The 22699-nt window shown below is 32.8% G+C and overlaps 2 protein-coding genes and 1 pseudogene across 3 annotated transcripts; 1 reads left to right on the plus strand and 2 right to left on the minus strand.

Annotated features, from left to right (window-relative positions):
- Positions 1–460: 460 nt before the first annotated feature.
- Positions 461–5896, minus strand: LOC137825998 (ERBB-3 BINDING PROTEIN 1). Its single transcript, XM_068631832.1, has 10 exons — positions 5677–5896; positions 5396–5516; positions 5132–5216; positions 4852–5001; positions 4594–4747; positions 1459–1674; positions 1248–1384; positions 1063–1154; positions 793–972; positions 461–676 (listed from the first exon to the last, which is right to left on the minus strand). Exons 2-10 carry the CDS (start codon positions 5484–5486, stop codon positions 603–605), a joined length of 1179 nt encoding a protein of 392 aa, XP_068487933.1. The 5' UTR covers positions 5487–5516; positions 5677–5896; the 3' UTR covers positions 461–602.
- Positions 5897–8945: 3049 nt separating this feature from the next.
- On the plus strand, positions 8946–12401 carry LOC137824540 (vacuolar protein sorting-associated protein 2 homolog 2-like; annotated as a pseudogene).
- A 2645-nt stretch (positions 12402–15046) lies between these two features.
- Positions 15047–22672, minus strand: LOC137824422 (ferrochelatase-2, chloroplastic). 2 transcript variants are annotated; one of them, XM_068630063.2, is made up of 9 exons: positions 22132–22672; positions 17145–17475; positions 16880–17023; positions 16615–16716; positions 16340–16443; positions 16131–16257; positions 15874–16026; positions 15641–15741; positions 15047–15514 (listed from the first exon to the last, which is right to left on the minus strand). In XM_068630063.2, exons 1-9 carry the CDS (start codon positions 22230–22232, stop codon positions 15199–15201), a joined length of 1479 nt encoding a protein of 492 aa, XP_068486164.1. In that variant the 5' UTR covers positions 22233–22672; the 3' UTR covers positions 15047–15198. The 2 variants fall into 2 exon arrangements, with proteins under 2 accessions (XP_068486164.1, XP_090150093.1); XM_090293967.1 differs by lacking the exon at positions 22132–22672 and adding an exon at positions 17662–19061.
- Between the last annotated feature and the right edge of the window lie 27 nt (positions 22673–22699).

Consider the following 22699-nt stretch of genomic DNA (forward strand, 5'->3'; position numbering starts at 1 on the left):
ATGCTTTACTCTAAGTAGCATGAATTTCTTTTGAAAATAATATAGGTATGCACAATCATTGATTCTGATTTTTAAATTACGAATGTTCTGCATTGCACAAAAAGAAAGGATAGAAGATAACTTTACTCAGTTATTTAACTTAATTGTTTGAGATAACTTATCAAATTCAAGTTTGCCTCACCCATGGAATTCAAACCCCTTCAGCTTCAACTCATCTCAAAATTTACATATTTCACAAAAATTATTGGAAAACTAATAAAAAAGACGGTTTTAGACAAAATGATTCAAAAACCAACTTGAAACTGGTTTGGCTTTAAAAATCAGCCCAAAACTATTTAATTCAGATTCAGTTCACCAAAAACCAAACCATTTTATCAAATTAACAAACAGTTTGGATAATTAACCAAACCATTGAAGTGAACGGTTTGGTTTTTTTAAGGAACCATATGAAAATTGCTACTGGAATCAAGGTCGGAAAACTATACTAAAATTCATAATCCAACAAAATACAATTTGGTGAACAATGTACCAAAATTGAAAAGGGGTAATGAAATGAAAATTTCTTTCATTGTTTGGGGAGAGAGGATGGGTTTAACTCAATCTTAAGAAGTGGCCCCGTTTGTTGAGTCCATAGGCTCAGCTTCAGCTGACTCATCTACCTTGTCCCCTTTCTTACCTGTACAAACAATCAAACATTGCTATTTATTAAGCCATTCAACACAAGGAATAATAAAATTTTAGATGATTTGTTCAAGAATATAAAAGTATGATACAAACCAAACAGCAACCTACCTTTTTTCTTCTTTCCACCACCCTTTTTCTTTGTTTTTGTGCCCAAGGCTAGCCAGGCCTTAATATCAGGATCATCTATAGTTTTTGTAGGCTGCAATTCTTGGAGTGGATGAGATGTGACCCGATCCGATCCATTTGGCATTAACAAGACTGTGAATTTGATGTGAGCAACATAATCACCTGAAAAACAAACAGTGTAATCAATCATACAAAGGCTTAAATAAATTACATCTGGCTATGTAATTATGCTACCAGTCAAAGGTTTTTTACCAGGCTTTTCATGCAGAACAGGATATGGCTGCAAGAGCTCATGGTTGACACATTCCACTAAACCCAGACGAGCTCTTTTCTCTTCCAAAGCCCTATTACAAAACAAATGAAATTTTAAGAGAAATGACATAATAGGATCAGAATTAGAATACTAGTAGATGGAGTATAAAAAAAAGTTAAGTTACCTAGCAGAAAATGGCATAATAGGAAATTTCTGACTGATTTCACTGAAGATGAACCTAGATGCTTTCATCTTCAAGTGATAACTCTTATCAACAGCCCTCTTATAGATGGTTGTCTGTTTCTCATCAAATAACTTCGGCTGCAAGACAATGAAAATTTACATTTTGCATATGGTGTACAATACTAGGAAATATGTTGATATAACTAACTTACCTTGCCATCTCCCGTGCTTGTTACTATATCAATTGCATAAACTTCGTTCTCCTCAAACTCTGCTTCGTCAACCCTTGTGTCTGGATTAGACAAACTAAGCACAACTTTATTCCCATCAATAACAAACTGCTTCATTTGGTGGCTGAGAACACCTTCAACAATTTTACAGTCATAGGCAGCAGCAACCTTTTGAATAGCATCAGTTACATCCTTGTTCTGTGAAAAAATAATTCGATTAAAAAGAAGAATGAGCATCTACTTACTTGTGTATATGAACAATAATGTTAATGCGGTTAAAATAGACAAACATGCTGTCAATAATAAATCAGCATCACCAAAAGATAATTTTCAACTTATTTTAAATTAAACAATAGGGAAAGGAGGAAGTCAATAGGCCCTTAATCATCAAAGCAAAGTTAACCTTACTAAGGTTTTATAAATGGAAAGGCATTCAATCCCACGTCAGAAATAATTAAAATAACTAAACCAAATTAATGGTTTGAATATGATGTTTCCCTCTTTTCTAATTCTATAAAAAATAACGATAAGTAAAGACTTCTACAGGGTATTTTTATGTTGGCTATACTAGACAAGTGTACTGCAATAAAAATATAAACCAGCACAATCATGAAACTATTTTCAGCCAATTCTAGTTTTGGCAACAGGGAAAGGAGGAAACCAATATGATACTGATCACCTCGGCAAAGTTGCCTTTGTTAAAAGCTTTAACGTTGCTACAAATATTAGAATCAGGATATACTGATAAAACTAACAAGAGAGGCCAATTACAAAAACATTAAAAGAATATTAATGAGAAAACAACGGATAAAGGATAATGGTTAAAATCGAGCACAATGTTGGCTATACTAGACAAGAGTACTGACTGTATACAATCAGCACAACCATGAAACTATTCTCAGCCAAATCAAGTATCGGCAACAGGGAAAAGAGGAAACCAATATGGTTCTGATCACCTCGGCAAAGTTGCCATTCTTACGGATATAATATTTGCTAAAAAATCAGAATCCAGACATACACACTGACAAGGCTAAGAAGGCAAATTACAGTAATATAAAATAGTATATCAAGACACCATGTTTTGTTGGCTATACTAGACAAGTGTACTGACTATATAAAGCAGCACAGTCATGAAACTATTCTCAGCCAATTCTAGTATAGGCAACAGGGAAAAGAGGAAACCAATATGGTTCTGATCACCTCGGCAAAGTTGCCTTTCTTACAGATTTAATATTTGCTAAAAAATCAGAATCCAGACATACACTGACAAGGCTGACAAGGGAGGAAAATTGCAGTAACATAAAATAGTATATAAAGGAACCATGTTTTGTTGGCTATACTAGACAAGTGTTCTGACTATATAAATCAGCACAGCCATGAAACTATTATCAGCCAATTCTAGTATAGGCAACAGGGAAAAGAGGAAACCAATATGGTTCTGATCACCTCGGCAAAGTTGCCTTCCTAACAGATTTAATATTTGCTAAAAAAATCAGAATCCAGACATACACTGACAAGGCTGACAAGGGAGGAAAATTGCAGTAATATAAAATAGTATATAAATGCACCATGTTTTGTTGGCTATACTAGACAAGTGTGCTGACTATATAAATCAGCACAGCCATGAAACTATTTTCAGCCAATTCTAGTATCAGCAACAGGGAAAAGAGGAAACCAATAAGGTTCTGATCACCTCGGCAAAGTTGCATTTCTTACAGATTTAATATTTGCTAAAAAATCAGAATCCAGACATACACTGACAAGGCTAAAAAGAAAGGCATATTACAGTAACATAAAATAGTATACTAAAGCACCATGTTTTGTTGGCTATACTAGACAAGTGTGCTGACTATATAAATCAGCACAGACATGAAATTATTTCCAGCCAATTCTAGTGTCAGCAACAGGGAAAAGAGGAAACCAATTTGATACTGATCACCTCGGCAAAGTTACCTTTAATATACGTTTAACATTTGCTACAATTATTATAATCTAGATCTTCACTGATAAATCTATAACAAGAGAGTCAGATTACATTAACATTTAAAGTATATTAGGAGATTATACAGGTATAGAATATCTTAAACCTTTAATACATAACCACATTTAGCATAAAAAATGCAACAAAAACTTGAGAAACAGGCATATTTCACATTACATGAACCATCCTAGATACCATATATTTTTGCCTGGTTGACTACAGATCCATTATGCCAATGGTGGTAATCAGTCAGTCAGGTATAAATAGAACAGAGTATGAACAACTCTCTATCAGTGTAACTATGACAGAAATAGGCATCATTGAACTTTATCCATAGCCTAGAATTTCTTCATCATATAGAGATCAGTTCACACATTTAAATTACGATATTATGGATCACATTAAGATTTTAGGAGGGGTGGTATGTAAAGAAAAATTAAATCATGTTCATAATTCTTCTAAAATTTCATCCGAATTAAAATAAAACAATGCGTTTGATAACAGTACATGACAGAAACCATCATGCAGGAAAAATAACAAAACAAAGAGAAAAAAAATCAACAATTCTCTGTCAGTGTAACTATGACAAAAACAGGCTTCATTGGAATTTATCCATAGCCAATAATTTCTTCATCATACAGAGATAAATTGTTCAAATTACAATACATTATAAATCAAATTTAAATAATTTCAAGAAAAGGTGGAAAACTGGAAAAAAAATCTTTTAACAACGATTTCAATTAGAGTAGCGACAAATGAAGTCCTTGATGAAATTCCATGATAATATTCATTATGCAGAATACAGTACCAACACAACAAGAAAAGACATATATGATCTCTATCAGTGTAACTATGACAATTAAGCTTCATCGGATTTTATCCATGGCCCATAACAGTTTACATCATCTAGAGATCAAAATCCAAAAGGCACACATTTAGGCAAACAAGAACCCACAATCAACAACACACATAACCGACCTAATTTATCTCCAAAATAAATAAGCCGAATTGCTTATATATCATATGACCTTACACCCACCAAAAAAGGTACAGTAAAAAAAAGCAACACGTAATGAAACCAAATCAAACAATTATAGAAATGCAGCTACAGTAAAAACTAGTTACAAAATGTTTACCTTCTTTCCTGGCCTGACAAGCCTCAAGGCCACCTCTGCAGCAGTATTTGCAGCAGCAATGACATCGGCTGCCCTTCCTGAAACAGGACCTTCCTGAAGTACATGGGTGTGAGCCACCGCAGCAATGAAACCATCTATATGACAAGCCATATCACTGCAAACAAACAGAGAAGCAACCATCAACGTCTGAGTAATAGCAAAAAACACAGGCCCCATTTCCCCACAAATAGTCACAAATTCAAGCACTGAAAATCTTACATTTTCAATATATCACCTTCTTCCAACACGGCCTCATCACTGGCTAGTGGAGAGAAATGGCAGACCAAGTTGTTTACTGATAAACATGTCGGAAAAGCAACACCTCGCTCAATCTTCCTCTTCACGTTCTTGTACACATTTCCAGTTTGCCTACACAGGCCCAAAACAAACCCTATGAGCAAAATTCCACAAATATAAATAAATAACAGAAAATCAATTACATATACATATCTTTAAAAAATATCAAAGACATTGTTCATAAGAATATACAAAAGCTTACTCTCTAATATATGAATCCCCTTTCTCACAAAGGTCCACAATTTTTGCCTTAGGTTTGCATTCTGAAATAACTAACTTCAAGGCCTCTGAAAAATCATACACAAACAAACAATAAAGTTCATGAAATCGTACATATGCATACACGTATAAATAAAAAGCAGCGAATTTGGAGTGGGTTTCAGCAAAAAAGTGTGTCCAATGTAGAAAAAAAAAACAAAAACACAGAAAGAACTTGAGAAAGACATTGAGAGAGTGAGAAACACACTGTTAACGATCTCAGCAGCGGTCTTATATTTGGTGACCACTTCCGCAGAAGAGAGATCCAACTCCTTCTCCTCCCTTTCCTCGTCCGACATGGTGACACAGTTCTGTAGTCCCTCTTACCTCTAAGACACCAAAATGAAATGGGACAAAAAATCAAGAAAATTAGAACAAAAATCAAATCTTTATCTAGTTGGGTCGTGAAAGATAATTAAAAAAACAGGGGAAAGAAAGAAGACCCAGATGAGAATTTGAGAGATTGATGAATTTTGAAGCAGCACTCACCGTGAAGATGTTGGGGATGATGAAAGAGGCAAAAAATGGTGAAGAAGGGAAAGGGTCAGGAAACAAAATGGAGAAGGGTAGTCTTGTAGAGCCAAACGGTGGCTCTGTGCAACTAGGGTTACAGCCACACAGAGACAGCTTTGGCTTATATAGGATTTTTCATTTTCATTGCAACAATACAAACCTTGGAGTAGGGTTTTTACACTCCATTTCTTGCCTTAGTTTTTTTTTATTTTTTTATTTTATTATTTTATTTATATTGCAGTACATCACCCTTTTGGTAATGGAATATGTACTGTGATAATTCTCTACATAGCAAGTTAACAATATAACTTGGGTTAATTCCAAGGGACAAAATTTTATTTAAATAATAATACTTTTAATTATTTTAATATTTTTAATTTTAGTAGAATTCACATGAATTTTATTAAATTCTTAGTAAAATTTAGTATATTAAAAGTAAAATTGACATTATTTTAATAATGTAAAAAACGTGTTGTATGGTGTTCATATGTTTGAAAATAGAATAACACTAATAATTACTATTTTCATGGTTGTGTGTCTTTTTATTTTATTTTATGACATATGTTTATGAATTTTTATACTAAATAAATATCTGTTTAAAAAATAGAGTAAATTGCATTAACACGTATAGCCAAATTCTATTAAAATTCCACATAAACATTTTCTTTATTTAAAAACATTATATTGTTATTTCTTTTTACAATGTACATAACCCCATTAATAATAATAATATTTTCATTTTTAACGCTTTGTATTAAAAATGTAAAACTGTTTATATTATATATTCACTTTGTGTTAATATAATAATTTAAAAAATGACGTGTAAGTATAATCTGATGTAATAAATGGATGATGATATTTTGACACTCAACTCCACTTTACACCCATAACAAAAATAATAAAAAATAAATAAAATAAAATAAATTTTTTTTAATAAAAATATAAGAAAAATATAAAATATTAAAATAATTTTTAAAATTAAAAATATTATAACTAACTAAAATATTAATATTTATTGAAATATAAGGTAGAGGTTGTACGTAAAAAAAACATTTTTCAATAAATACAATGTGAATATTACATTGAGGATTGAAGTTTCATATCTGGAATATGTAATAAATGACCATAATGTAATGTTATTATGATAAAACGTTAATTTTAATTAGAACCAGCATAAATAATATTTAAATTTTATCCCTAAAAATTATCTGTTTTATTACATGTATTTTACAAAACAACAACTTGTTAAATAAACAAGGTTTATGTTAATTGGACTTCAGTATATATGAATTAATCAAATGGCATTCGTTAATTGAACACAATTAATTGATACTAAGATAAAAACACATGTATGTTTCACTGATGGATGAATAAATCACTAATTAAATTTATATTGAATTCGTTCTTTTTCAATTTCATCTTTGTATGCCAACCTCATTAACTAAACATGATTCTCTAATAATAAGATAACACTATATAATTATTTTTAAAAACGACAACTTGTTAAATACTCCTTCTAATTTTTAAAATATACTTTAAAATTTTCTTACAGACCAATAAAAACATTAACTTTTCTAATTTGTAATAAAAACAAATTAAAAAAATCAATATAAAAAAGTATTCAAATTGTTCTCTTTTTACTTAATAAAAAATAAGTACACTACCGAAAACATTTTTTTCCGTCTCAGTAAAAAATAAGTTTTCCTCTATAATTTTTACCGCCAAAATTTTGATTTAAAAAATTATAAGTTTTTTTCTTCTCACCTGAAATTTTTTTTATATATATATTATTAAATCTAAACTTAAAAAATTATTATTCCACAAATATGAGTACACAAGATAGATTTTCATTATTTGATATTATAATAAGAAAATCATGAAATAGAAATCAATTTTTTTTATAATAAATAGAAATCATGAAATAGAAATATGGGTACACAAGATAGTTTCTATTTCATGTTTTTCTTGTAGTGTATAGATTTAAATATTTGTATTGAAAATGAAGATGATCAATTTGTCTCACTAAGATAAATTAAATTTTTTTGTCAAACTTAATCTTTATTTTATTTTATATTTTCCAAAATGAGTTTTCATTTTATTTAAATAAATAGGCACATGACAATGATGATGATATTGAAGTGACTAACTATAATATGGGTATGTAGCTCTATTTGTTTTTAATACATAAAATAGCATTCAAAATCTTTGTAATCATAATTCACCTATATCTCAATTTATGTATGATACTACTATTCCATATCCCTCTCTTTTATCTATAATTGATATTGTTTATCTTCATCACGATTCATAATAAACATTCTCGGATTATTCTTTGTTTGTTCTTCGTTTTGAGTCAAAATTTCAGTTTTGTTTGATAAGGTAACCTCCCTCTCTCTTGTTTAACATTTTACAAAACAAAATATTGTTCGTGTTTGTAACTTTTATACCAAAATGTAATAATCTAGAAGGTTAAATAAATTTAGACCTATTTATTTAGTGGGTGTATGTTTATAGTTGTTGTGAAAGTTTCACCAAATACATTACCAGGTATTATAGATGAAGCACAAAGTCCATTCATAACAAGGAAGAATCTATTCCTAAAAACTTATGGCTATTGAGTAGTGATTATAATCTATTCCTAAAAACTTATGGCTATTTAGTAGTGACTATAGCAAAGAGAAAAACAACTAATGTCTAATGTTTAAAGGAGATTATAAAATGGCTTACAATTTAAATAATTGGATTTTTTTTCTTTTATAGCTAAGAATATTGTGTTTCTCAAAGAAATCGTGGACCTTCAAATGCTTAACCTCAAATTCATTGTCTACATTAGTCAATGACAATCCTACAAAGTAACTCCTATGTGTAAAAATTGATTTTACAAATAAAGAAAGAAGATAGAAAAAAACTAATGATAAGAAAAAAAAAAGATAAAAGAATTACATGTCATTGTCGCTATAAGAGGATTAAAATTGTCGTACTTCTTGGATGGATCTTCCTTCATGCAAGATTTGCCACTGAAGAAGATGAACATAGTGATACTATAAGTGTTGTGTTTCTTAACTATGATGAGTAAGACCAATTAATTGTAGCATGACTTCTAGCTTCAATGAATACTCTCATCCTCACCAAGATGATGGGTCTTGATTCCTTCTATCAAATATGGACCAAGCTTCAAACTTATTGTACCTCTCAAATACATGCTCACTTTAAAAAGCTCAAGCTTCAACTTTGTAATCCCAAACATGATCACACCATTCTCTTATTTACGTCTTGATATCAACAAGACAGTATACACCTTGGCCATTGTTGGATGTCCTCCTAGCACTGACAATCACATTAAATCTATTTTTGTTGGCTTATCCTATGAATATGATTCGTTCATTACTTCCATAACATCACGTCTTGATCCTTACATTGTGGAAGGGATTGAGGTTTTCTTACTGGCTCGAGAAGAAAGATTTGATAAGGTGAGGACTTTTGTTGATCATTTATTTGTTTTAAGCTAATGTTGCTTATGTTCCACCATCAACTCTTGCTTCATCTTTTCAACGCACTCGTTATTTTTTTACTCCTCACAAATTTGGTCGTGGTCAATCGTGTAATCCTTTTCCAAACAAAAAATCCTCATTCCTTTAGTGCAAGAAAATGCAATTAAAATTCTTGAATTTCTTCTTCTTTTCACTCTTGGTAGAATACAAAGATCCAATGTCAAATTTGTGGCAAGACTAGTCACTTTGCACTTGACCGCTAACACATATATGATAATACATCTCAACTAGTTATCAATGTTAATTCTTTTCATTTTATTTCCACAGTTAGTAAAGTTGATAAACTATCACTTCTTGATACATCATCTACCTTTCATGATCCATTATGGTACCTAGATGGTGGTACCTCACAAGGAAATTTTAAGAAAATATTCAGGCTTATATACGTAAGTCCAAGTTACCTCAACTTTCAACAATATTTCTCAACTTTAATTTTGTCCTTGCTCCTAATTTTTACTTTTGTCCTAAGTAGCTCACTCTTTACCTTAATGGTTTCTTGTAATCTATATATCCCAAATGGTTTTCTTTAAAACCCTTGCCTTGAATTTTAACCAATCATTTTTGTTTCCTTATATTGTTTGCCTATGCTATGATTTTTATAATTTCCTGCATGTATAGTTTAATATTTTTGGAAGGAGGTTTGTGCTTGATGGGTATGATACTTGTTATTATTTCTTAGGAAATATACTTTAAGTTTAACTCAACCTCACAAAACTAACTTGTAAGGTAAAGTTTACACCTACTCATAAACTATAATTTGGTTATATCTTTGGTTGTTGTGAGATCTTCAATGTACTCCCTCATGCAGAAGACTAGAATATTGAGTGTGGAATAGAAAGGGTTGATAATGGATGGCACAATAGACTCAACATACCTAACTAGAATAAGTTCTGATAGCATTTTAGAAAATGGACTTTAAGCTTCACTTAATATCACAAAAGTGACTTGTAAGATGAGATTAACACCCACTTATATACCATAACTTGGTCATATCTCTAGTTGATGTGATTTCTCAAACATTATTAATGGCTAATTCCATAATATATGTTTAAAATTCCATTCAAATTAAAAAAAAAATAACTAGAAGCAAATGAAATGCTTGATGGCTAGGATCAACAAAAAGATGGACACCAAAATAATACTCAAATTACATATGTATTTCTTCTTAAAGGATTTCTTTCCAAACATTGGCATCAACATAGGTTGGGTGTCACTAATGGTCTATATCATATGTGGCTGTACTTTTAAAAATATTAGTAATAATTAGTAAGGCTTGACATTCGATATTGTTCTTCTCTGTTTTCTTCTCTTCATTTACTTGTTATTTTTATCTTTGGGATGTACATTTAAAGGTATTGGTACAAAATACCTAGAGTTCAAATTTAGTTCATATTTCCATAAGGCAACACTTATGTTTGTTTCCTTTTTCTTTTATTTGTCCTTGTAGGAATTGAAAGAGAGATAACATCACTTCAGATGGAGGTACATAATGATAACAGTGACATTCTTAGTGATTTTCTTTCTGTTTCATATTTCCTTTTAGTGCTTCACTACCTTGTTAATTGCAGGAAAAAAAATTGGTTGCAGAAATGAAGAGAGAAGCAAAAACTGGAAATGAAGTATGTTTCTCATCTAAATGCATCTCCTCCACAATTGCTTATGAGCCATAAAACCATGCTTGTTTTGTGTCTATGTGCTCCACAGATCATATTGATAATAATCTTTTAACCTGTTGTATATCTGTGGTTTCATCTCATCTCACTTTGGATTTCCAGTTCACTTGTGTATTCTCCACCATTAGTCTGCGGGGAATGATAGTATATTAGTTTATGTCATTCAACAGAGTAATTTATACGTTAATTTGAGCTTCATAAGTAATATCATTTACCTATTTCTATGATACTGTTATATGTGTGTGCAATGCAGTCATTTTGTTATTCAAGCTCCCTTTCCTTGGCAGTAAAAAATCTTAATATAGACTTGAACATTTAAAGGCCAAAATTTCTTGAACTTGACACGCCATTGCCAAGGAAGCGAACTGAGCATAATAAGATCCTGTGTTAAAAGTTACCTAGCTCCCGTTGGCTATGTTGACTGTAACCTACAGTGGCTTCTCTCAGCAATTTTACGTTGTCACTGAATCAAAAGTTCATATATGTGAGATTCTTTTGTGAAATTGATGCGTTATCTTTTCTTCTCAGCAAATGGCACCAGCAAAACAGGTGAAAGTGATCAGAGAATTCCAAAAGCAATCAGCACAATTGGACATGACAGTAATTTACCCTTTTAACCAAGATTTCTTATGTGCTCTGATGCATTAGTGGTAGCCTTTTATTTTAAACTATGATCCAGTTTAGTCTTCATTAGGTAGCATTTAACCCAGTTGCCTGAACAATTTGTCATTATTGTTAGACGTTGTTAGAAGGATCAACATTGGTGTCTATTGGTTGGCATTACAATAGCAACTCTCAGTTCATGAAAGAGGGTTCTGCACACTAAAGATTGAATAAGAAGTTATTTGTTTTTCACTTCAGCATATAATATTTGCAGATTGAGATGATGTCAGAATCTATTTGATGAAACTTTAGACAAAGATGAAGCTGAGGAAGAAATGGAAGAGCTCACTAACCAGATGAATATAAATAACCAACTTCTTATTTATACAGCCTGCTATTATAAGTATTCCCTTTTTCTAACATTTTCATTTTATTCATGACAGGTTCTTCATGAGATTGGAGTGGATATTGCATCCCAGGTTGGTTTTGGACACAACATTGTCTTTGCACTAATTTTTTCATTACTTTAGTTTTCTGAATGTTGAGCCTGATGCTGGTCTCTTATGATGCTAGTTATCTTCTGCTCCAAAAGGGCGAATTGCTTCAAGAAATACTGAAAATGTTGCTCCAAGGTACATTTTAACCTTTTTATACTACACTGTTTTGTATTGGATTATCCTTCAAAATTTGTTTCCCTTCAAAACTTGTTCGATCTTTCAGTTAAAACTTTTAAAACACTTTCTTTTGTTGAGTTGACTGTGGTATTTTAAGAGAAAAAATTATTTTTGGATGCAGATCAGAAGAATCCAAAGATGTTGAAGAACTTGAAAAGAGATTGGCTTCTCTTCGAAGAATATAAATATCTGCTACAAATGCTCACCTATGTGTTTCTTAATGTACAAATAGTTGTATACACTATAGCAATGCAGAGATTATATTTATTCCAAACCTTTATTAAATTTGGGAATTTGTAAATGTGTATGTGGGTGTTTTATAAATATTTTTTTTCTGGTTTATTTTTTATATTTTGAAAGAAAGAGACTGATGATGTGAAAAAAAAATGAAGAGAAATATAGTAAAAGTTGACACACTCTGATGTTTTTCCCTATAATTCATGTTCAAAAATTACTACATAATCGGTGATTTCATTTTTTTCTATACTAATTCTTGTTTAAAAATACTACATTATTGATTATGTTGACTTTTTCAATCTCCAACACTAGGCTAGGATTTTGCAACCAGTCTACACACGTGATAGGGTTCATGAGAGACAAATATACACTAGGTTCTCATCTTAATTAATTTTTTATTATTTTTCACTCTTTTTTTTACTTATCATACCTTTTCCTGAGTTCATCCAATCATAGACTAATTTTATTCACAATTATTAATATTTAAGTTAATTAGTGATGATTTTGTTGAGGTTCAAACATAAGAGAAACCAAAATCAAACCAATATCAACACTTGAAAAACAGTAATATATATAATAAGAAAGCCAATAAAAAAAACATAAATTGTTAATATATATATATATATATATATATATATAAAGATGTGAAAAAAAAAACTTATTCTTAATGGTTAAAAAAAATCTCTTTAAGGAGATAAATTTATATCTAAAGACCTTGAGCCATGTATAAAGAAATTTATGGATACGTGCATACGTGTATATAGGACAAATATCATTGTGATTCGTGTACACGTATATGCGTGTATAAGACCACTAGCATTTATGCGAGTGGTGCTGTAAAATATGTGGTTTTCGTTTTCTTCCTTCTTATTATGTGTTAAAGTATTTTGGAACTCATGATTCTTTAACCATTTTAGGTAAGATAACTTTTTTTAGTGAAAACTTAGGGGTGCGACTTTTTTTTTATAGTTTTTAGTTCATAGTGAGAAAGTTCAAACCCAAAAGCCCCCAAAAGTGAACAAAAGTTTGCTCAAACACAACTTTAAGAAGAAGTTAGTTGCATAATGTATTGGACTCTTTATGTTGAATAGTAGGTTGTTGAAGCGATATTCATATATTCATAAGGATTGTCGACATCTTACAATGCATATTTAACTATGGACATGTGTTACAAAGTACTCCAGCATGAGACAAAATTCACAGTGCATTGCAGTTAGTCCACAACATATGAAGAAACCATTTACATCAAAAATCCATGTGTAGCACGTTGAAGACCACAAGACCATAATTCTTAGATAGTTTTATTATAATTTTGTTATGTAATTAGATTTTACATTTTTAAATTAAAAAAATTATTATTTCATAACTTTTAAACATCAATATATGAGATATTATGATGATGTATGACAAATATGTTATGTTATATATTTTCTTTATGTGAATATTTTTATCATTACAAAAAATTAATTTTGTATTAAGTGACAAAAAAATCAAGAAAATGTATTTTGGAATACATGCATATTGTGCATTCCTGAATACAAATTCCGAAAGAGTAAAATTGAAATTTCAATTTATATGGGAGTGTAACTTCAAATCATGAGGATGGAGAATGTAAGGACCCATCAAAACATTGACTTAAATTAGGCAATTTCTTTTTTGCACTATATCAATTCTAACCTGTACCACATCACTTATTTTTATTTTCAAAATTACCCATTCTGGATTTAAAAATCCAGAATATAAAATATAATTAAAAAAAAACATTCCGGACAAAGAAATCTGGAACACAAAATTAAAAATGCATTCCAGATAAATTTTCTGGAATTAAAAAATGTGTTATGGATATCCAAATCCAGAATATTTTTGGATAACAGTTCTCGAAGTAATTTTCATTTACACCCTTTTTCATTTAAGGTTATTTTCATCATTTTGAAGGAGAAGTTGAGTGCAGGTTGGAATTGATATGCTGCAGCGAAAAATTGCCTCGAAGTTATTTCAAGGCCCATGTATTCATGTCCTCACTTTTTTGTTATTGCACTCCATGGTGTTCATATGTACCATCATAAATTTTAAAATTCCAAATTTACCTTTGTGGTATTAAATGGCAAAGGAGGGGTATCGTTGATTTGGTGTTGTGGCTTCTTTTAATATGGGGCGGAAAAAAAAGACCACCTTATCCAAAAAAATTCGTAAAGGTGAAATTAAAATAGTTGATATATTATCATATGTAAGTTGAAAGTAATAATTATGAGAATGAAACATTTATTTTTATGCAAAGCTTGGAACTGGTTTTCTCTAGACTTCTTTGCAAGTTAATGGCGGTGAACTTGTCACACAATAGAAAAAAATCATAACTATCCAAATCCAAGGAAGACATATTTAATATTACCATTTGAGTTTATGTATCTTTTTAATTGATAATTCTTGTATTCTGAACTTGCTGAAATTATGTATTTCATCAACAAAGAAATATTTAATATTACCATTTGAGTTTATCTTCAATGCTCATTTATACTTGTATTTCTCTTGTAATGATATTAATATTTATATATTTTTTTATGTATCTTTTTAATTGATAATTCTTGTATTCTGTTGCTGAAATTATGTATTTCATCAACAATGAATACAATTTATATTTAACTGAATATTTTATATATTTTGTACTTATTCTCAATCAAAGGTGCTCTCACTATGTTTTCTATCAATAGATTCATCTTTATATGCTTGCGGATCGAATTCAACAAGCAGATTCTATTCCTTCTAAATAACATGATTCCTGAATGCCATGATCATTTTGGGTGACAAGAACAAGATGAATGCCAAGAATGAACCAAAGAACAACTTGATGAAATATTTGACAGGGTCATGATCAACATCTTCAGAAGTGCTGATTCGTGGATACATTGCTTTTGCCGACGGGAGAGCTTCTATTACTGCATCAGCCAAATCAGTGATGAAGGAAGGGGTAAGACCAAGGGCAGGTACGCGTGCCCAATTCTTGATGCCAGATTCAAGAGCCAATTCCTTATACTCCATGTCAATTTCTTCAAGAGTTTCAATATGCTCACTCACAAAGCTGGGATAAAAGAAGACAGGATTACTTTTACTCTCGTATATTCATAAATTTCGACAGTACTGTAAAACTCATAAGCTGCCGTCTAGAATTTAAATCTACAAGCGTATAAGACCAATAATAGTGTACCTCACGGGAACAGCCAAAAGACTCCTTACACCTTTTTTGCCAAGCTCAACAAGAACTTCATCCGTATATGGTTTCAGCCACTGTACAGGACCCACACGACTCTGAAAATTCATCCAACAAAAAAGGTATGATAACAGAAAGCAAGAATACAAGCCAGCATTAAAATATGAAATCTCCATTTAACTCAAGATGCCAGAAAAGTTAAGTTCAAAGGGTTCATGATCAAAAGGAACCTGATAAGCAAGAGTGTGCTCATTACTAACTCCTCTAGCTTTCAACTCTTGAATGATCAAGAAAATGCACTCCTCCATTTGATCTCGGTATGGATCCCCAGCATCCTCAACGTAACTGACAGGTACACCGTGGGCACTGAAAAATATCATTGCCTACACAGAAAAAAACCATGGTTCAGACTGCAGTAAAATACATCAGGCAGCCTTCAATTTATGTAAGAGGCAAGTTGAAAGCATTCAACACAATAATAATCTACCTCTTTTGGTTCAGAAAAGCTTTGGAGCTCTTTCTCAATTAAGTCAGCCATTGACTTAATGTAAGCTTCTCGTTGATACCAAGAGTTTATAATGGAAACAGGAAGAGTAGACAAATAGGCATCCTCCCTGAATTAAATGATATCAGTTGATAAAAAAATAATCCTAGAATCACTAAGGGCATTCATCATGAAGTGTGAATAAGCAGTACCTGAATGCTTGCTCAAGAACACGGACGCTTGATCCAGTTGTGGATATAGAAAATTGCGGATAAAGAGGTAGTACCACAAGCCTTGTTATTCTGTCCCTCTTAATCTGTCATGCAAGACAAGCTTTGATTTTAGACTCAAGTAAAAGGTGAGCTACTTGAGCCCAGAATAATATAATTCATAATTAATTGTCCAGTATGTTATTTACTTATGAAAAGAGAAAATGGATGTGTGGGAGAATAATGAAGAAAGGCCAAAAAGCATGAGAAAAACTGACTTGCTGAATTGCTTCTTCGGTGAATGGATACCAGTACCGCATCCCCACGTAAACATTTGAAGAGAGGCCCTTCGTTTCCAAAGCCTTTTTTATTGCAAGTGCCTGCACAAGCACAATGAATCAAGCTTCATTACATTAGTTCCAGAAAAATTACCAATAGAGATAACTTTTATTGATTGTAACAGGAAAAGGGCCAACAAAGAATTCTTGTTGCAGAAAAACACAGCGCAGCATATAATGGTAAAACCAAAAAATTGAACTCTACCTGGTCATTAGTAATTTTGCGTAAAGGAGAGCCACCACCAATAGCAGCATACCCTTCCTTAGATTTAGGAGCCCGAAGTACAGAAATCAATTTTGCCAGTGGTCGCTGGAGGAACCTAAACAATCTTGGAAGACGAATGATGTCCTGTTGCAATACAAGAAGCACATGGCATTCAAATTATATGAAGTACTAAGGCCACTATGGAATTTACAGAAACAGAATAAAATAACCAACCATAGAAAAAACACAAACAAACTTAACATACAGGATCTGCAAAAAGATTAAACAGAAAAGGTTGAACGTCATTCAATGTCTCCGGTCCTCCAAGATTGAGAAGTAGCACACCAACTTTTTCTTCAGCAACATGCGTAGGAGGTTCTAAGGCAGCCACATCATAAGCACTTGTCTCCACAGAATAAGAAGCTGGACCAACTAGGTTTCTCCTGCCAGAAGGGTTCACACAAAGTGGTCCACCAAGCAGGCCATTTCTTCTATTGGTGGAGTCAGAACACAAAAACAAAGACACTTGAGATGTAGACCTGTTACAATTTGAATGGCAATCAACACTGCCAGAATTTCGGATATCAGAACATAACCTGAAAATTAAGAGTGACCAAGCATTTAGATAGCAAACTTTACAAGTGATAAATTCAGCATTACATAGAAAATTGCAAATTAAATTAACTTAGTTTGGCAATGTCAAAGACAAAACAACAATAAAGTTCAAAGGCAATAATAATAATAACAACATCAAAAACCATCTACTAGAGAAAAATCCCAACCTAGTGGATGAGGCATTATAATAGATGGAACTGCCAGCATTATGGTGTATGTTCTTCACGATTGTAGAGAGTAATTTTGACCTCAAGAAAACATTCTGACAATTGAAATAAATAAAGTAGCAGAGTCTTACAAGTGGTTTAGCAAGTTGGCTAATGCTCAAAACCAGAACTTACATGGGAGACATTTGGAATAACTTATACAGAGTTTTATCTGAGCATACGAAAACAACTTGTTGTGACTCCCATAAACTTTTTTAGCTTATTCCAAGAAGTTTTAAGAACAAATATATGACCTAAGTCCTCATGTAGTGTTTTGAAACAGACAGTCATTAGGAGGATTAATAGGCCAACAATATATTTTATATTTATTGTGCATGATCATTGATCCTAAATTGTAGGAATAGATTATATCCATTATAAATTAGGAGTTTTAGTTATTATGTCTTTGTATTCTATTCAAGAGCAATTGCTCTGCTAAATAAAATTTCTGACATGGTATCAACGCTCTAAAACTTTCGGGAGCCTGTGTAATCTCGTGCGCAGTCTGCATTGCTGCAAAACCGCTGCCCTTTCTTTCTCCTATTGTATTCACCTGCGCACTTGCAATTGTGCAACACCACAACCCTTTCTTTATTCCACTATATTCCTTCTAGGCCTGCATTGCCATACTTCAAACCTTAAAAATGTCCAATACTCAAAGAACCCTTAACCAAAAAGACAATTTGGGTAATGTTGAACTGCAAAATATTCAATCAAGCCTTAGGCTTAATGGGAAAAATTACCTAAAATGGTCTCACTTTGTCCAAACCTTTTTAAAAGGGGAGGGCAAATCATCATCTTACTGACAACCCTTGATTATCTTTGGATCCCAAACTTGCAGCATGGAACAAGGCAAATGTGGTTGTAATCATGGTTGTGGAATGGCATGACACCAGAGGAGAGTGATACTTACATGTTTATGAAGACAACTAAGGATGTATGGGATATTTGTAAAGCAAATAATTCCAAAGTTGGTGATGCTTCCCAAATCTATGAGATTAAGATGAGAATCTCTAATACAAAACAAGGGAATTACTCAGTCAGTGAGTATGTCCATACACTACAAAATTAGTGACAGGAGTTAGACCAACAATTTGAAGTAGAATGTAATGAAGATACTGACCTACTCAAACGCTATGAGAAGGACAAGATGTACAAGTTCCTAATAGGATTAAACAATAAATTTGAACCTGTTAGAATTCAAGTGCTAGGGAAGGACCTATCCTCACTCAATGAGAGAATGATTGTGTATCATGCAGAAGAAGACCGTAGAGGAGTTATGTTAGAACCCCATGAACTGAAAGTTCAGCCTTGCTTGTACAAAATAAGGGGAAGAAAGTTGGACAAGGGCAGATTACTTCATTTGGAAATGAGGTAGGAGGAATAAATATACCTAAAGGAGAAAATGAAGACTCCCTTTGGTGTACCTATTGTAAGAAGTTGCGACACACTCAAGACAAGTGTTGGAAACTTCATGGGAAGCCTCCAAATCCAAGCTGGAATTGGACACTTAAAGGAAATAAAAGTGGAGGACATACTAAAGTCCATATGGCATAAAAAGGCCCAGCAGAAGACAATTCTTCACAACCCACCACAAAGTTCAACATTGGGGATATTATGAAATTAAAGGGGTTGTTGGACACATTAACAAAACCTGCAGACTCAAGTCATTGCTCCTTAGTATTTATAGTAATATTCCTTACTCCTATTCACTAAATGCCTTCAATTCCTCTAAAGAAGGTGCCTAGGTAGTTGATTTTGGAGCCACAAACCACATGACTCAATCATCTACTAGGTTTATATCTTATAGACCTTGTCAAAGCAACAAAAAAATTGCACTTGCAGATGGAACTTTCATTACAACTGTTGGAAAAGGAGATGTTATGATAAATCAAAATCTAATTTTGAAGGATGTTTTGCATGTGCCCAAACTATGTCAATTTGACTTCTGTTCACAAGCTTATAATAGATTTACATTGTTTGGTATTTTTTAATCCTAAGAAGGATTAAGGAACATGAAAATGATTGGACTTGCTAAGGAAGACAAAGGGCTCTACCTTCTAGAAGATGCTAACAAGATGCGTAGCACTAAGAGTCAAAATCCCTTGTCTTTGATGTCAGAAACCACCCTCTCCAATAAAGGAAAAATCTAGTTATACCACCTTCGTTTTGGTCATCCATCATTCAATACCTTAGAAATTATGTTTCCTAATTTATTTCAAAAGTTGACGTAAAAATGTTTTATTGTAATACTTGTGAATTTGCAAATCACAAGCATGTTGACTTTCCCTCTAGTAATAAAAGAATGACTATTCCTTTTGCATCAGTACATAGTGATGTGTGGGGATTCTCTAGTATTTCTAACCTATCTGGAGTTCATTGGTTTGTCATATTTATTGATGATTGCACTTGAGTGTCATGGGTATTTCTCTTCTTGAAACAAAAGAGTGAAGTGAGCCAAGTTTTCAAAAACTTCATCCAAATGATTAAAAATCAATTTGAGACAACCATTAAAAGAGTCCGCTCAGAAAGAGTTTTTTCAACCAAACATTGTCTTCCTTCCTCAATGAACAAGGGATGATACATGAATCTTTGTGTGAACACCATACAACAAAATGGGGTGACAAAACCAAAACTTGGGCACCTCAAAACCGTAACTAGAGCTTTTCTTCATCATAAAAATGTTCCAAAACAGTATTGGAGAGAAATTCTTACTGCTACCTATTTTGTTTATCATCTACCCTTCAAAACACTAAACAATAACAATCCCATAAACTATTCTCCAATTTTTTCCAGACTTTGGGACAACAAATCATCTTATACCTCGAGTCTTTGGTTGTGTATCCTTTGTCAATGTTCATTCTAATCATAGGAGGAAACTTGATCCTCGAGCTATTAAGTACATATTTATTGGTTACTTACCTACCCAAAAGGGATACAAATGTTACTACCACCCTTCAACAAAATGATTCCTTGTGTCTTGTGATGCCACCTTTGATGAAAAAACACTATATTTTCAACCTTATCTTTAGGGGAAAAGCTTATGCATTGAAGATAAGAACAATTAGCTCTTAACAGAAAACCTCATTCTTCCAAAATCACCCCATCTATTGACTCTAATACTTCACCATCTACTGTGTCTAGTCCTGTTGCTTCTCTTATTCATTCTCCTTTTGTGTCAACCCCAAAGAAAATTGGAGAACAAACTTAGAGGTGCTACCCATCCACTACAAGTATACTCATGAAGGAGAAGGTCTATTATTTAGTCACTACAAGTCCATGAATCTGAAGAACAGAATATGCCTGCCTTTGAAGTTCTGGATCTTCCAATTGCAGTTAGGAAAAGTGTTAGAGCATGTAATCAAAAGTCAAGGTACCCATTGCTACATTTTGTGTCTTATGAAAAATTATCCAATAATCACAAACTTTCTTGGTCATCTAAATACTGTCACTATTCCAAAAACTGTGGATGAGATTGAATAGTAAGGACAGGAAAAATGCTATGAAGGTCGAAATTGTTGCTTTAGATAGAACAAAACTTGGGAGTTGATGGATCTAAAGGAAAAAATCTTGTTGGATGTAGGTGGGTATTCACTCTTAATACAAAGCAGATGGGGCATTAGAAAGGTATAAGACAAGGTTAGTATCTAAGGGATATACTCAAACATCTAGGATTGACTATCTTGAAACTTTTTCGCCTGTTCCAAAAGTGAGTTAGAATTTGATTGTCCCTGGCAGCTAACTATGGATGGAGTTTGCAGCAATTTGATGTCACAAATGCCATTTTGCATGAAAATCTTGAGGAAGAAATTTACATGGAGGTCCCACCTGGGTTTAAACCTGAGGAGGGAAAGATGTGTAAACTTAGGAAGATATTATGGATTGAAACAGTCATCTAGAGCATGGTTTGGCAGGTTTACTACTGTAATGAAGACCAAGTGGAAATCGCCTACATATAAACAAAGACGCGAAAGCATTGATAGTAATCTGAGAGTGATCTCTTCAGAAGCACATGGAGGCAGTGATCTCTTCAGCAATCTGCGAGTCCTAATCAGGAACCGGTGGTATTATCACCATTAAAACAGTTTCCCATCAACAATAAACTGAAACTAAACTAAGGTTACAACACCAGAAGAAGAGTCAATTGAAACAAACAAAACACATGAACATCGGCAAGATTAAATCTCTCTTGAATGCAATTTAGTTACATAAATCCTCAATTAACACCGAACAAAATTTATGTTTAAAATTCTCTCAACATGTATATAAACAAAGACCCGAAAGCATTGATAGCATACAAAAGTGAAATCGCCTACAGATGTGACAGAGAAAGCAAACCAGTGGATGGAGTGAGAGATACGATTTGGAATCGGTGGAAAGGAAAACAAATAAGAGAAGTAAAAAAACCTTAAAAACTGGACAAACAATTACTTGTTGGCGGCGAAGGTCACGCAATCAGTATGGTGAGGGCTGGGCCTGAAAACGACGCCGAATCGATCCACATTGCAGGGGGCCGCACCGACTTGCATCATTTCGACGGCAGAGGAGGTGAGGCCGAACAACGATTTCGCAAGGACCAGATCTGCGGAGCTTCGCGGCTGTCGCGGCTTCGTCGAGATCGCAGGTGCGGCGGCACTACGTGGTGACGCGTTTTGCGGTGGTGGCAGCGGCGCTGGTCGCGGTAGGTGGAGGTGACGTTGCGCGGGTCTGGTTGCGGACGTGGACAGCGGCGGCTGGCGGGCTTGGCGGAGGCGGCGTTGTGCGGGGCTGATCGCGTTTTTTTTATATTTATGAACTTTTATAATTATCTTAAAAATTATATTTATGATTATTTCTATTAATTAGTTGTCAATAAAGAAAACTTCACACTGATAATATATAAAAATTAAACTCTTGATGCAGTGAGGAATAGTGACCATAGTTATAAAAGTAAGAATCATCTTCATATTCTACATAAATTATTCGATAACCATCTTTAATGTTCTAGAACAGTGATACA

This window comes from Phaseolus vulgaris, chromosome 8 (genome assembly GCF_051622355.1).
Source record: "Phaseolus vulgaris cultivar YP4 chromosome 8, ASM5162235v1, whole genome shotgun sequence".
NCBI classification, from domain to species: Eukaryota; Viridiplantae; Streptophyta; class Magnoliopsida; order Fabales; family Fabaceae; genus Phaseolus; species Phaseolus vulgaris.

Coding starts and splice junctions, on each gene's coding strand:
- LOC137825998 (XM_068631832.1), bottom strand. CDS start 5,486: ATGTCGGACGAGGAAAGGGAGGAGAAGGAGTTGGATCTCTCTTCTGCG. Junction 5,002..5,131: donor GGGGATTCATATATTAGAGA/GTAAGCTTTTGT, acceptor GGGCCTGTGTAG/GCAAACTGGAAATGTGTACA. Junction 4,748..4,851: donor GAAGGTGATATATTGAAAAT/GTAAGATTTTCA, acceptor GTTTGTTTGCAG/TGATATGGCTTGTCATATAG.
- LOC137824422 (XM_068630063.2), bottom strand. CDS start 22,232: ATGATGCAAGTCGGTGCGGCCCCCTGCAATGTGGATCGATTCGGCGTC. Junction 16,717..16,879: donor GCAAAATTACTAATGACCAG/GTAGAGTTCAAT, acceptor GTGCTTGTGCAG/GCACTTGCAATAAAAAAGGC. Junction 16,027..16,130: donor GCTTTTCTGAACCAAAAGAG/GTAGATTATTAT, acceptor TTTTCTGTGTAG/GCAATGATATTTTTCAGTGC.